At 41.8% G+C, this 16,547-nt stretch overlaps 1 protein-coding gene across 1 annotated transcript in view; it reads right to left on the bottom strand.

Moving 5' to 3' along the window:
* The window catches only part of GALNTL6 (polypeptide N-acetylgalactosaminyltransferase like 6), a 429,124-nt gene extending 415,436 nt beyond the window's left edge, over positions 1–13,688 (bottom strand). Inside the window, exon 1 of the mRNA XM_015861609.2 lies at positions 13,437–13,688. Within this exon, the coding sequence (XP_015717095.1) occupies positions 13,437–13,574 (138 nt within the window). The 5' untranslated portion in view covers positions 13,575–13,688. The remainder of the gene's footprint in view (positions 1–13,436) is intronic.
* Positions 13,689–16,547: the final 2,859 nt, after the last annotated feature.

Raw genomic sequence — 16,547 nt, 5'->3', positions numbered from 1 at the left:
GGATAGGGAAAAAATTAAACACTATTCAGGGGGGAGAAAAAGAGAAAGTAGTTGTATAAAAGTAAAACGTAGACTAAGCATGCAGAAGGCCTAGAAAACTATTGCTACCAACAGAGAGGATGGAAAGAGGGAGTCAGTGCCTATATAAAGATCAGTTGAAGCTTTGAATCCTGAAATCATGTTTCTGTCTCCCACAAATATTAATTAATGCATCGACACAGACTGATAATAGGAAAATGCGTTTACTTTTGTCTCTGACTTAACAGAAAACTGTCTACCATCCAGTAACTCACTCAAAATCACCTCATGTTCCACAACTTGATTTCCCATCAGCAGCTATCAATGAATTTGGCTTACTCATTATTAGTGAAAGAATGACTTTTATAAAAGTTATATGAAAATATCCACCTAGGCAACTATTTGTTTCGGACAATGATCAACAGCACACCATAAGGAAAGATATAAATACATGACAAACAAACAAATTCACTTCCAGTCTCTAGCAGCTGGTTCAAGGACTTCACTATCCAGAGATGGTGTGTCTAGCACAAATACATTTTTCTTCGATGAATGCATTCAATTGTTTCTTGCAGCCATGCAGACTTTTAATACCTACAATCCCTGGCTCAGAAAGCTCTGCAGTTTCAATAGCCTACTCTTCAAAGACCCCTGCCTGCTATTTATTTTGAACCCAGCACACAACTTAATTTGATGTTATTATTTCTATTGAAAGAAGAAGTGAATTAAGTGATCCTTGCATATATTTTCCATGTTACTCCCTTCCACAATACCTCTATCGTGTTTATTCTCAGTACTCTCTTCTCATCAGTCACTCAACAATGAAGGCTTCACATAATTTCGTCACCCTTGATAAGCATCTTTTCCACCCAATCTGTGATGATTATGATTGCACCAGAATTGCATACAGTATTCCAGAGCGCAAAATGAATTTACACAGTAGTAATAACATGTTATCCTCTTCGAAATGAAAGCTAACATTTTTGTAAAACTAATATAAGCATCAAGAGTAGCAATTACTATCTCAAAAGCTATTGCTGTGTATGTAGAACTAGGATTATTTACTTCTGAATTCACCTGATTTTATACATATCTATATTTTATTTCAGAGGGTTCGATGAAGTAAGACAGAAGATAAGGTTATAGCAGTAATATTCTACTTGTATCCTATCCCTGATTTCCCCCTCACCTTCCCCCTTCTCCCTCTTTATATCCATTACAACAAATCTTCCAAACACCAACCATTGATCCCACAGGTCATTAACTTCCTCAGCATAGATCACTTCAGTTTCCAACTACAGCAAACGTAAGAGAGTTATTTTCCTTCCTGAAGATCCTTCTGAAGCAATTTGAATGAATCTTTCAGGATTTGTTTTACATGTTCTCTTCTCTTAAGTAGCTTGATGTTTAAGATGTTTTCCAACCTCTTGGGCATCTCAGTCACTGCCAAGTCAATGTTCTCCTTCATGAGTTGGGATTCTTAATTTCAAACTCTGTTTTTATCCCTCTTTCATACATAGTTAAGAGACCCCTAAATTGACAGAAGAGATGACTCTAGGGAACTGCATGTTCTGCTTCTACTAAGGACATTTGCTGAAGTGTACTTTTGGAGTACGAACAGTCAGTTTTCAGCTCCCTTTCTAAAAGGCAAAAACTACAGCTGCAGCCTTAATTTCCTGGTGAAACATATTACATTATTCAGGTATCTAAAGCACTGGCAGACATTCAAAGTCCACTGTCTCTGAAGCATGAACAAGGCCAGTTTTAATAAGATGGGACTGAATTGCTAAATTTAGGGGGTTTTTGTTGCTAGTATCTTGGTTTTCACTGTTGGTTGGGATTTTTTTTTTTTTTTTTTTTTTTTTTTTTTTTTTTTTTTTTTGCTGTAAGCTGCCCATAATGTTAAATCTGGAGGAGAAACTGCTCAGAAAAGCAGGCTAAACTGAAACCCTGAGACATCTTTAGGATGTAAAGGAGACATCCTTGTCTTCTGAAAAATGAATGAGCAGATAAACAAATAAATGCAGTATGCTCTCATTCCAACACAGTTTTCAAAGAAATATGCAGCAAGCAACATCCTCGACCACAAAAAAAAAAAAAAAAAAAAAGGAAAAGAAATACAAATTTACCTGTAAAGTAATTAAATGTTAAATTATTTAACAAGAAAAAATAAATAAATAAATCTGCTGCTGTTTTTGAATGAACTTCTAGGAAATGATCTGCATTACAGAATTCTCCCAGCCTGCACCACAATGAGCAGCAGTTTTCCACTCCCATGCCAAAGCCTGGGGTGAATCGCTCTCATGCTTCTTGGCCTGAAGTACAGAATGCCTCAACAGCTACATCCTTCAGAACTCAAATGCTGCTTCAGTTCTGCCCAGCCTCAGCAAACGTCTCGAGAGAGGTCATAGTCTCCCCTCAAGAAGCAGCTTCAGTTTGCTGTATCAAAATATGAAGCGTTCTTTATTCACACACAGTCTCAATTCACTACAACGTTAAAAGCCCACAGGTCATGCTTGTATGATGCAGCTAACATAAAACTAAGAGCTTATTGCAATCAAAATAAATGGATCATTAATCCAGGGTATACTAAAGCAGCTTTACTAATATGCTAAAATAAATTAGAATAGAGAAACAAGGTTGCAGTTAGGGTGCTTTAAAAAAAAAAAAAATCATAACTCAATAACAATACATGCCAGAGTTTTGGATTAGAGACACATGAAAGGAGACACATAGGAAACATGAGAGCAAGATGACTTAGAAGCACCACAAATACATTTGACAGATACAGAAAGGAACTATATGCTACTCCTCCTTCTGGCTGTATATTGCCCTTTCTTTCACGTTTCTTTCCCATCACTTCCATCCTAATACTCTGGCAGGTTTTCATTCTTCATTATCATGAAAAGGGAGTAGCCGGTCTCTTTAACAACCAGATCAGTAAATGGGAGGTTAATCTCTAATATGAAGAAGGTTACTCAGTGGAAGAGAAGGTCAATCGCTTGATTTTTTTTAAATCACACATCAGGAGAAAAGCAGGTTAGCAAAGCATGTTATAGAGACAGCAGCTCGGGGCAAGTTTTTTGGAACAAACTCTGTTTACTGTCTCCTACACAAATGGATCATACGAGAGTCCATCATATAAAGGGCAGAAAGAACTAACAGGCAGACTGGAGGAATCATGAGCATAAATGATACAAGCCAACATTTCTATTGCCCACACACTGCAAAGCTTAGAAATAGAGAAGAAAAAAAAAAGTTCAGTAGATCATCCAAAGTAGTCACTGTGCAAAAACTGTACATAAAGCCAGCCCACATACAATCTGTGCAGAAAGAGGGACTGGAGGAAAAGAAAAAAACAAAGAAACACAACCACATACAAAACGTCCCCACTTACTAAAAAATGGAAAATGCCAAAGACACTTGGGGCTATACTGAATTTATATCCATAAATATATACTTTCCAACACTTTTGCACAGCTCCTAAGATTATTAGGACATGCTACATTAAAAAAAAATAACTCCCTTCCAATGCAGGAAGCAAAGCAATGGTCTCCCCAGCTCCTCCTACCCGTAAACAAATGTAGGCAGAATCACAGCATCATTTGAGTTGGAAAGGACCTTTAAAGGTCATCTAGTCCAGCTCCCCGGCTACGAACAGGGACACCTACAGCTCCACCAAGTTGCTCAGAGCCCTGCATGTTTATACATACATACTTATATAAAACACAAAAAGGCACACAAAAGCCCACACTAAAAAAGCTTTTCTGATGAATTTATTCTACCAACAGTTTCTTTAAAACGCTCTCAAGAAGAATCTCAACTCTCTCTGTTTTGGTAAGGTTTTAAACTTGATTTAGTAGGATTTCACTCACATAAATCACAGAAGTGTTACTAATACACAAGGACAAAGGAGAGTCTTTCAAGACCTCCCATGTGAAGAGGCTGCAGTGTGCAGGCATTAAGTACATGTTTCCTGGGCTCAATTTCCTGTGTTCATTTGACATGTGCATCCATTCCAGATGCAGAAGCAGGATGCTGCTTAGCATGATGCCACTTCCATTTCCCTTCACCCATTATAAAATACAGTTTTTCAGCATTGCTTCTGAAGGAGACATCTGTTGTTTGTCCTGAGCATTTGAAGAAAAATTTCTGTCTCTCTTGTTTATACTGATGTTGCTTCAGTAAATACACCTTTGTTTTTTGTTTTTTATGAACTGTGCTTTCACTCCACATGGGATCAGAAACTGTGCTGCAGCACCTGGAAGTCCTGAGCAATAACTAGACACAACCCGTTTTATAAAGAATAAAACTCATTTTTAATAGCAGCTCTTCATAAAGCACTTCTCTATGCATGGGTATGGATGGCTTAAACATTGTCTTGGCATCTTTAATAGCTCTTCATGCCTCCTCTCCTCATGAAGTGAGGAAACAGGGAAGAAGAGAAAACACAATATGGTCACAGACCATGTTCCCAATCAAATCTATATCCCAATGCTGCAGGAAGGTTTTCCTGTGATGATTTTGCATGCAATTTTTAAGTTTTCTGATAATTTTAAAGCCATCCTAAGTACTTTTTAATGTCCATTTATGCTGTGACTCTAGCCATTTTGTAAGTTCAGTGGAGAGTTCATTATTGTATCATAAAAGTTCCAGATTTACATTTTTACACTGATGTTATAATTGCCAAATTTGATCAGCAATTTGACTGTCACTTCAATTTATATCAAGCCATTCTGGAGAAAACAACATGCGTTCAAGCCTGTCATTCATTTTGAATCCATATCAAAGGATGGATTCAAATAATATAAATTTGATAAATGTAGTCATTTATCAGAGCCTAAAACACTGCAATATTTTCTTGCAGTATGGCATTAATATGTCTTTTTCATGCATTTTCCATGCTAATGTGAAACTATTATTCTGTAGAAAAAGCAATCTAAAAATTTCCAGGATTCAAGCAATCAAAATAATTTATCCAGCCATCAAATGAGATATAAAAACATTAAAGACACTAAAATGTGTTCTCTCTTCCTGCTCCTTTTCCCCCTCCTCCCCCCCACCCAGAAAAAAACACACAACTACCATCATACAAGAAACAAACAAGGAGGAAAAAAAAAGCAAGCAATGGTGCACTGCTATTTTCAAAGAAGTTTTTCCCCATTAAAGGGCCACAGGAGGCATTCTGCTGTTCATATAGAGAGAGTATGAATAACTGCATTAAAACCTGGATTATATTCTTCATAGGACAGATTCAGAGCTGGTGAGACACAGAAGAAAATTATTTCTGCCTAAATACAAGTAAAACTGGCCATCTCTTCTAAAGTAACCTAGCTCTGTCTAATTACTACTGCACCTCAATGGGCTTTGTCAGGGACTGAAAAAATCTTTCCAAGGGTATAGTTAATCTGCACAGAGGAGAGATTTCTCTTGCAAGTATCTGCTGGAGCTAGCTGTTATAGGAAGAGATCTTACAGCCTCAGACCTCACAGGTGCACGTACCTGACCTTGCCTACTCTGACACAAGCACATCAAGCCACACATTACAGTAAACACACACAACCTCTAGCCCAGGGACTGAATGGAAGAACAGAACAACAAACTGACTGTTACAGACAATTATGTTATCTATCTAATGCAAAACTGCGAGATTTAATCACAGTAAGGCAAAAACACATGGGGCAAAGCACTTATCTCACACTACAGAAGCCGCTAGAGTTACATGTGGAGAGCCTGTATTTCCCAGACATCAGCTCCGAACAGAGAGACAGGGAAGCCTTGCGCTTCCCCATCTTCACCTACAAGCAGAACATGTACAGTCTGGTTATAAAATGTTCTTTCTTGTTCTAAATGTTTGTTTACATGCTCCTAGTACTTAATTTATAGAACATTATTTTCGGAGAGCAATAATAAATAAACAGGTTAAAAATTCCTAAACAAACTCATCTGTTATTCCACTTGTATTCTAAGTACAGGTATGAAAAATTATGCTTCTTTAAGCAAATGAGCACCTTAAGTTAGTCTGATAAATCTACACTTACACACTCCAGTGAGCAATCCAATTTCCAGAGCACCCTGTTTTAACATGAGTGTCCTGACCAAATCCTAGTTCAGATAATTACTCTGCCTGGCTACATCTCTTAGCAGCATCGCATCCTGTCATAAACTGCCACATAGCATGGAAGCAAACTGCTAAATCCCCACTGCATTTTAAGCTCAGAATCAATGGCTTATCACTGATTGATGGAACATTTAAATCGTAAGGGCCAGATTTTCTGGTCTGCTATGTCCCATTTACACTGTAAGTTCATTGTTTTTTACAGACAGCAACGGGCTGGGTGCAGGGAGCTGGCCTGGGTGCAGCTCCCATGAGCTGCCACAACCCAATCTATCGATTCCAGATCTTCCCATTCAATGCAGTTTGCTGCTTGCAGGGTTCTGAAGAACACACACAAATATTCTTCAGTTACATCAGGAAAGAGTCCTGGCAGATGACAATCAGATGAAGCATCTGCCAAATGCTGTTATGCCCTGTCACTGGAGACTTGGCTGACAGTTTCAGGCCCTGAACGGTAACCAACAGGAGATGGGGAGGAATGGGATGCTGTAGCTGTCTATTAAATCCATGTTTCAGCCAGTAACTCCTTGATAAAGTGAGGACAGAGCTCCCGAAAATATAGGAAAAAGAGGAGATAGGGAATTCCTTTTGTAAGATCTGCCAAGAGATCTGAAAGTGGCAGTGCAAGACTCTGCCATACCTTTGAATCACGGCTTGGAGCAGGATCATGGCAGCCCTGACCCAGGGAGGTATGGTCATCCACCCTGGAGTGGCATTTCCTGTGTTAACTGCACATGCACCTCACCATTCGTGCTCCTACAGTTCTGTTGATATATTTCTATTAGCTTGGTATTTAAATAGCTGGCTTGAATTACCAGGTATTTGCACTGACTTCAAGACATACCTTCTTCTCTATGGAGACAGATGTGAAAATTATAGAAACGAAGATAAAGAATTTGAAAGAGGTCCTATTAAGTTCGAGGTTTCTTCCCCTCCTTCTCCCATCCCATGATGCAAGCTTCACCTCCCAAGCAGATGTCCATCCTCAAGTAGTCATTTTTCATAAAGATGAGAAGAATCTCTCTTTTAAAGGCATATTTGGACAAAGACTGCCAAGCCCATCACCCCATGCCGCTCCTTCAAACATGGCAATTCTCAAAAAGAGCTGGAAAGCAATGATTCACAATAGAGCTTAACCTTAAAAATCAGTTTACACTGACATTCTCAGAGAGGAGTTGGTACAGAAGGTTGACATCTCCCATTAAGGCCTTCTCAAATTTTAATAAAACACTAAAAACTGGGAGTGCTATTTTGTTCAGCTGAGGTAATTTTGTCTCATGACTGTGAGGCAAGTTTCTGATGTAAGATTTTCAGCTGAGGATCCCTGAGCTGCACCGTATTTAACTTGTCAAGCTCCAAATTAATTTTGGTAAGCCTTATCTAAAGTAACCAAACATGCCTGCTCCTGGCTCAGGTCCATCAAAATAGTTAGCATACACTCAGTTTTGCTGAAGTCAATTGCTATAAATGCCTGCATCAGCATATTGCTAGATGAAGAACATAAGTTACCTGTCAAGGCATTAAAAAGAAAAAAAAGGAGAATTAAAAAAAAAAAAAAGAAAAATAAGATAAATTGTTTTTTCTTTCTTCTCTTCAGTCACCTGTCTGCACACATGGGCTGCATCTCACAGAGCCACACACGCAGGGCACAGTGCAGCCTGACTCCCAACCACAATGTGCCCACAGCATGCTGCAGTTCTCTAGACCCAAACACAAGAGCTTCACTAGGAAAGCAGTGAGCAGCATCATGCTTGGGGATGGGATGAAGCAGAGCTTGCCATTCATCCCTGAGCAGTGAGGACTCCTGCATCCTGCTGCTCAGGTAAGGGAATGGTGTCCCCACTCATCCCTGCAAGATATCCAGATGTTGACCAGCTCAGAGCTTTCTCTATCTGACATTTCATTCCTATGAATCTCAAACCACTGCGCTTTAAAAAATATGGCTACACACAATAACAACAGTGAAAACACATTGCCAACACAAAGTTAAATGGAAATACTAGTAAATATAAAAAGCAGCCCATTTTATCCTCCAAGATATACTCTGTTCAGTAACACTGCTGAAAATTGATAGGTATTAAATTAACCACAGGAGGGCTCCCTCTGGTATACTGAATACAACAGAAACATACTGTTAATTGCCAAAAATAATATCGTATCTTAAAACTAACAACGGTTTCAGACCTCAAACGATATTTTCCTCAGTAGGCTCCAATATTTACAGGGCAATAAAACTACACACGAGCAATTCAGATTTAAAAAAAGTGAATTACATAAGTGTTAACTGTCTGACTGTTAAATACTTGATGGCAAAGAGACTGCCTGTGCACTGCCTGTCGAGGACCCGATGGCAGCCACATACTGGCACAGCAGCAGAAGGAGCTAGAGAACAAATGGGGACTGAATACACTGGGAGCACACAGGAGAGGAATGAGGACCTGCCCCAAACAGCACATGCAAAGAAACTGAGGCACTGTCTTATCTATAACTCTTATTTACTGTCAGCCACACACTCCCCAAAATAGTAAAAGCTAGTGTCAGCAACAGTCAAGCAGCTGCTTTTGTGGACTTTGTCACCCTATTCACCCTTCTGCCAGCAAAGAAACAAAACTCTTCTACCTCACAGGCATGGTGAACGCACTCAACAGTAACCAAGACAGAGAAACAAACATCTACATAACCAGCTGGCTTCTGTCATGGCAACAATAGGAAATAGGCACCTACCTGTGTCCTAGCCCAGCTATGCTTAGTACAGCAATTTGGAGCTGTTGAAATTAACAGGAAAAGCACTGGAAATACAGTAATAGAGAAAATAAATAAATAAATAAATAAATAAGAATGTTTCACTTCTAAGAAGCAGCTTTTCTTGCAGTAAAACTGACTGGCCTAATCAAGGCACCCAGAGTGCGCCAACAGCGAGTAAATGGAGCTGACAGTCCCCCCAACAACCATGAACATCAGTTCAGCCTCAGGCTAAGTGTGAAATTTCACTTCTTTCATGTACTTCAGAAACTAATGACCTTTGCAAGATTGATTTCAATCCTAAACCACTTCCTGGAAAAGAGGAAAAGCTGGTGATTCCACAGCCTTCAGACCTGGAAAGCTGTACCTTATGCCTGTTTTCCAACCTGCACAGACCCAGGACTTGTCACAACTATGTTCTCACTATCCTGATGCGTTGGTTAGACATATACCTCACATATCCTAAAAGAAAGACCTAATCATTGGCTTAAAAAGACAGAAATACAGGATTCACAGGACAAGGGAAGGAGAGAATGACTCCATCCCACTGAACAAAGCCCTCCTCTAGCAGGATGCCTGCGTTTTGATCTCTGCCTTGGGCACAGTGCATGCAATGGGAAGGGGAAAAAAAGAAAGAAAAAAAAGGGACAAGCACTAGAATAAAAAGTGCAAACACCATTAGACCTGACGTGGTCAGGTAGTTGGACTCAGTGACCTTTGAAGGTCCCTTCCAACCAAACTATTCTATTCTATTTTATGAGAGTGTGAGCTGCAGCCACAGCGCTTCTCAAAGAAGTACCTGAAGCAGAAGGGTGATGTTGCATGCAACACTGCACCAGAGCATAAGCAAAACAAGGCAAGAAATCTACCTTCTTATAAAGGTGTTGGGAATAACTTCACTAGAATGCTTTCCTTCTTCAGCCAGCAACACAGGCATCCCATAAAAACAGGCACAAAGTCATCCCATAGCACTTTGCACCAAATACCTATGTTATGGTCACTGGAAAGCTGCAGCAGGAAATTTCATCTTACTACATGAAGTTCTTTATCACCTATTGCAACTGTCTAAAAGAGCACATTACAGCCTTACTCCAGCCAGACAAAGTAGCAGTAACTTCAGTTAGCATCAGAGTAGCCAGGTTTGCGGTAGGATTACATCCTGCTGGTTGTACTATGTTGCTCCCAAAGCAAACAAAGCTGAAATTAAAACCTTTACCAGCATATCCTAATACCTAAACAACACACCTTGGGGTTGTGTCAGAAGAAAGTATCAAACAGGATACCAGTACCGCAAGTAATGTCTCAATGACAAAATAAAAGTTAAACTATAAAAACTGTCATCAAAACTTAAGGATACTAAAATGCAATAACGAATTTATAAGGCTTCTTTAACTTCAGTTTCTTTTATTCCTATAGTTCAGCAAAGAAGACCAACTTTAAAAGTATTCCAACATAAATTTTAAAAGTGAGGGGGCATTTCACATACAGTATTTTGTCTGTATTGCCTTATTGTCAAGCAATATTTTGCAGCATTTTGCCCCAAGTGAGGCAGATCTTAATCTCTGAACCTTTACTTTTGAAGCCTCGCTTTAAATACTGTGCTAACCTAAATGTAATTAACGGTATTCAAAACACATTGACAAAACCTATCAATATCAAAGTGAAATCCTTGGGAAACAGTGTAAGGCAAAAACGCAGTTCATACAAAACACTCAGAGGTTAATAATGCACAGAGCACTAACGTATGGTAACCAGAATCATTAATGGTTCCTGAAATCAGTGTTGTCAATTGCATTTCTATCTTATAATCTGTCCTACAGAAGGGAAGAAAAAAAAAAAAAAGAGCTTCTCTGCTGAGAAACAGACAGAATTTGCACAATGACAAGAATATCTTACATAACTTCTTGGAGCACGACTTTAAAGAAGAAAAAATGTCATCTGATGTTGCTATATTAGAATTTTTAGGTAATGTTAAAGAGCACATCTGCCCTCTTTGAGGCACTGGGACACACAGCATCCAGGCAACACTGCTCACTGACACAGACTACTTGTGGCACACAGACTGCTTTTGAACCTTGCTGTCAGGGTCACCATGCCTCAAGCAGCTGCCACCATCCCTGTCCAGCCAGAGCCACAGCAGGGAGTCAAAGTGACTGAGAAGCTGGCAGAGCCCCATACCCAGCCCAGTTTGGAGATGTCTACTCAGAGCATTGTGATTTCATCATGTCACCTCATCAGAAACACCTGATGATCAGAAACATTGTTTAGCTGTCATTAAAATGAGAGGGCACTAATTATAATGGCTGCATTACTGCCAGCAACAGAGCAGCACCAGATGCATGTTCGGTATGGAAATAATATATTAACTCATGACAGCTCTGTCCCTCTTCTGCAGTCATTACATACCATAACAAACTGACTGCTTCGTGCCTCCGCTTGTGCACCTGGTTAATGTAACACTAATTCAGCACGAGCAACAAAAGTCTGTTACAGTTCCAGTGGGATTGATCTTAAACTGGTGTTAAGTTACTCCACACATGGAGAATGGTACACCAAGGGCAAAGTCAGAGCTTCAACACTCAGAAGTCATTTGCATTCTGATAAGAGGGGAGCAAAAAGTTATCTATTATGATGTTTCTAATGTGGTCTTCTTTGTTAGTATCTTCTTTCTAGCATAGTCTCATTGACCACCTTCTTGTGATCTACTTCAAACTTAAGAGAGTTGAACTCAAAACTTACTTTGCAACCTTCATTCCTTGAATGCACTTTGGGTTATGATGCACACACCAAAAGGCACAAGAACCATGACTGCATCATGCTCTGCCTCTGTCAATCTGCTGTCCTTATAGGGTATGACATTTCCAACACCTCAGCTCTACCAGTGACAGTAGAACCTCATTGCCGTCAGCTGCAAGGTTCAAACTTTCATTGTCAATTTTATTGTTTTCCCATTAAACTAAGCCCACTTCTGCTTAATTAGCATTCAGGTGAGGAAGAAGGAAAAAAAAAAAAAAAAAGGAAACTAGTAAAAGAAAGCCTTTTTGGAAAACTTAAGATTTAAATGTTCTTCATTAGTTTGTCTCACTAATCCTTCACATATGTTCAGCTGCTGCTCTCCAAGGTATTCTTGCATCATTTTATCCAGCAGCATTTCTTTTTTTGACACTGTTTCACAGTGATTGCTATCCAGTCACGCTGTACTTAGGGCTCTGACTGGAATACACAAAGTTCACCTTATCTCAAGGCATATTGCCCTTAGAAGAGCCATGCAAAAAACATGAAAACGATTATTTGCATCGAACACTTCAGTTTTCCTAAATCACAATGTAAATGAGACACAGCGAAGACTACAGCATGCACCCTGCAAAAACTGATGACAGATACTTGCAATCAGGTATAATTTTCTTTCAGCAGAAATTATTTCCAACTAAAGTCTAGCACCTGACATCTATTGCATGTTAAAACCCTCAGAAGAGCAGAGTAAGCTCCAAAATAGGAAGCTAAGCTACCCTTCACATCCTCCTGTCATAATTAGGGTATCCTCCATTCAGCACGTTTTATTACTGAACTGATGACACTTCAGAGGACTATCTTCCAGCACCTCATCCAAACAAAAAAATCAAGCATGTTATTGTTTATTGTTCAGTTGAAGCAAGTGACTTAAATAGTCAGCATGTGGTGAATGCATGATATCAATGCATCGCACAGGTGTTAACCCCTGACATTAAGACCACCAACGCACCAAAGTGACACACCGTGCTGCCTAACGCACTCTACCACCAAGGCAATGCGACTAGAAGATCGAGCAACCTCATCATTTCTTACTAATGACCTATTAAACGTTGATATTGTATTTAAACCACAATTACAGTTATGGTGTAGAAACACAGCAGTGTTGAGCAGAACACACATAAGCTTTGGTAAATTGCAGGCAGGGTTTTAAAGCACTACGTTACAACAACTCCCTCAAACTAAACTTCCCTCGATGCAGGTCGCACTGTGATTTATGAGCTGTATAGAAACCCAACGAGGGAAAGAATAACTTCAGGAAAAAATAAAAAAATAAATAAAGAAAAAAAAATCAAGACAGAAACCAACCATCATCTTATGTCAACTACTGTTATTAATAACAGTGAAAGAGGCAGTTGTAAACTAGGAACATTTAGAAGCCTGCTGTGGCACCAATCTGACAAGAAGTTACACGCAGAGCGCTTGTACCAGGTCACATTGGTAATGTCCGAAAGATTAAAAAAGAAAAAAACTACAAGGCAAACAAGAAAAAGGCTCGTCGAACACTCCTTTGAGTTTTCAATGGAAAGAAGGAGAGCAGTGAGTTGGCTGGAGGGATGGCGAGCATCCAGCCACACACCGCCAGACAAACCAAAGTTGCGGTCGGAACTCCGCTCCTCTCAGCACAACCCGCTGCCTTCAGCACGGCGCTGAACGCCCCGCAACCCACCTGCTCCCTGCCCGGCCAGCCCGGCACCCCACGCTTCCACCCGCAACTTTCACAGCCCCAGCCCGCTCAGCCCGAAGAGCTCCCACCCGCCGCGGCTACCTGAGGCTCAGCGGGCTCGGCCGGCTTCACCAGGTGCTTCTCCCTGTAGAGAGACCAGAGGCCGATGTCGGGCAAAAAAATCAGAGCCGCGGTGAAGAGCAGCGTCATTTGCAGAAACCTCTTCTGCTTCCTCTTCATGGCCAAAGCCGGGCTGCCGCCGCGGGGCCGCGTCCTTCCCTCCCCGCCTGAGAAACTTCGCCCGCCCGCCTCACGCCCGCCCTCCCCGTGCCCGGGCGGGGTCCCCCCCCACGGCGGAGGCGGAGGTGGAGGCGGTGGCGGCGGGGCCGGAGCTGGCGGCCGCTCTCCCCGCCCCGGCGCGGCGCTGAGCGACGGAGGGGCCGCCCCCGCGGGAGCGCATGGAGCCACCTGCGCGCGGGGCGGCACGGCTCGGAGCGGGGCGAGACGGCGAAAAGGATTTGGAGGGGGGAAGAAAAAAAAGGCAAAATAATAACAATAACGACACAAAGACAGCGCGGCCGAGTAATGCGGGAGCGCCGGGGATGCGAGGAACCGCCTCACATCCCCCTGCCGCCCGGGGCGGGGAGGCGCGGCATCGTGAGCTCACGAGCGCAATTTGCTAAGCAAGAGTTAAAATACGTCTGTATTATTAAAAATAATAATAAAAAATAATAATAATAAAATAAAGGAGCTGGGAGGCCGGCGCGGTTGGCACAGCGCTCCACCCGCCGGGGGTTCGGGCGGCGCGGCTCCCCCAACACGTGCGGCCGGGATCGGGGCAGGGCGGGGCGGAACAGCTCCCGTCTGTCCCCACCGTGCTCCCTCATGCCGTCGGGGCCGAGCATCTCTGTAGATCAATGGAGCCCCGTGAGGACGGCATTGATGCGGGGCAGCGGGCCGGAGCCGAGCATCGCCGCGGCGCTGGGGCACCGGGGCTCGCAATTCCCGTTCCGGTCCGTCCTTTTCGGCGCTGCGTCGACCGCGGGAGGAGCCGCACCGGACCGGGAGCCGTGGGACGTTCGCCTCGCTCTGGGAGGAAATCCGAGAACTGGAGGTGTCGAGGCCATGTGGCTCCGCTGCCTTGTTGCATCATTTGGACTCCGGGTCTGAGTTTAGCTGCTCGCTCCTAGGTCACTGTGCCTTTTCCTCTAAGTAATATAGGAGAACGCTCAGGTAACCCCTCTGCGAGCCAGTCAGTGCCCTTTCATTTCGATACATTGAGAAGCAGGGAAATGTACCAACTTGCAGCATATGTTTAGAACATATGTCACAAAATAATGATACATTTACCTTTATTGACCTGTGTATAAAAATCATCTGTGGCCCACATTTATACTGATGGTTTAAAATATTTCGGAGTGTTGGAGACTAAATTCTACAGTGAGAATTCTCTTCCTGTGTCTGGAGTGTATCTCTAGGAATGGTGGGGAGCAGTGTCCTTCCCATGGGTGTGATTGATCTTGTCCAACTGCAGAACTACCTTTTGCAGAAAACATTTCCTACACATGCATAATACAATAGGATAGGCAGCTAGTGATTATTTTTAGGAGAGTAGCTGGAGATAAAGGCAAGATTGTGGGAGGAACAGAAGTCTGAAGGTTGGGTGGGAGGGAAAAGCGCAGTGCTGAGAAGTAGGACTAGAAGGGACCTCAGGAAGTCAGCTCCCACACGGCTCTGCCCCAAGGCGCCATCACTGCACCTCTGTCATTCCTGACAAGCGCTGGACTAACTCATCCCAAAGCCTCCAGCGACAGCACCGCTCCAGCCTCTTCAGGCAATCTGTTCTGACTTGCAGCTACAAACTTTTCTTTGATGTGTAACCTGAACCCGCTTTGCTGTGATTTCAGGCAATGACACCAAGGATAAAACACTGTATTCTCCTCAGTTTTTACATTGCAAAAGGCAACTTCTTCACGTGGTGTGCCACAAACAGCCCTGGACATAAAAATTGCTGATGTGTTTTACTGTTCACCAGGAAAGTCTTCAGCTGATCTGTATCTCTCTTGAAGTCCAACATACAAAACTGAGCAAGATATGCTACTTGGGACTGTTTAAGTGCTTGTAGGAGAAAGATAACTGTGCATGGGTCACAGTGCATGCTCTTTTTTAAAGCTTCCGTGTAGAATGTATGCTTTGTTTGCAGCAGCTTTATGCTGTTACTCAATGACTATTTTGTGACTTAAGCTTTGGTTGTTAATGTTTTCCTCGAACTAACTCCCACCTATTCCTTTGTTCCCAACTCTGTCCCTTTGGGTGAATACATCTCCCTTTTCCATTGAATATTATCATTTTTCTTCCAGAATCTCTCTTCAGTTTGTCAAAAGCACTTTGTGTTTAAGTCTTTACAAATATACAAATTTGATAGAAGTAATTTCTATTCATTAATCCAGGCTGTTTGTGTGAACTTTATGGGATTCAGATCCAGGACAGATAGAGCCTTGCAGAGCTTTGCAAAAGACAGCCTCCCACATTTAAGAATGAGCCACTGTTACTTTATTCTCTCTGTAGTTTCCAGGCAATCCTGAACTCACCTTCAGTAGCTGCAAGACCTACATGAACTAGTCTTTCTTAGACCAGCATCATGTGCAAGGTTTTGCCCTGTCACCTCATTGACAACATATTCAGTATTTATCTTTCACCCCAGCCAGGCTACAAGGATGTCATGATATCAGGTCCAAAAGAATTATGTTAAAAATATTGTTTGGTATTCCTGGAGCTGAATCCACCAAAAAGTAGGAGTATTCACAAAAACCAAAGGGCGCTGATATTGTCAGGAATTCCACCTTTCAGCTAGTCATTCAGGGCTAGGGAACATAGGCAGCACACGGAAGGTTTTTATTCAGCTACCATTTTGTCAGAAGGGATCCAGCCCCAATGTTGTGAGAAGCATAATAGCTAGAACCATCAATCGCTATTAGATTGTATAATAATTTAATAGGAAAAGAAGCATACGGGTAAGAAGTTGCATCCTGGAATTCCACAGCTTGCTGGTTAAGTCCCTCTCCGGAAGTAAAAGTGAATGCAAACGTTTACATTCGCTCTCAGGAGATGAAATTCAATTTCCCAAACACTGAGAGTGACTTTGTGGTAGCGGCTGTAGTCCATAATTCACAAATTCAGGTCTCCATTGTGAAGAATAAAGGCACTGTTTTC

The sequence above is a fragment of the Coturnix japonica genome, chromosome 4 (genome assembly GCF_001577835.2).
Source record: "Coturnix japonica isolate 7356 chromosome 4, Coturnix japonica 2.1, whole genome shotgun sequence".
Classification (NCBI taxonomy): Eukaryota; Metazoa; Chordata; class Aves; order Galliformes; family Phasianidae; genus Coturnix; species Coturnix japonica.
The sequence above is the reverse complement of the archived record's forward strand: the minus strand, read 5'-3'. Positions and strand labels throughout refer to the sequence as shown.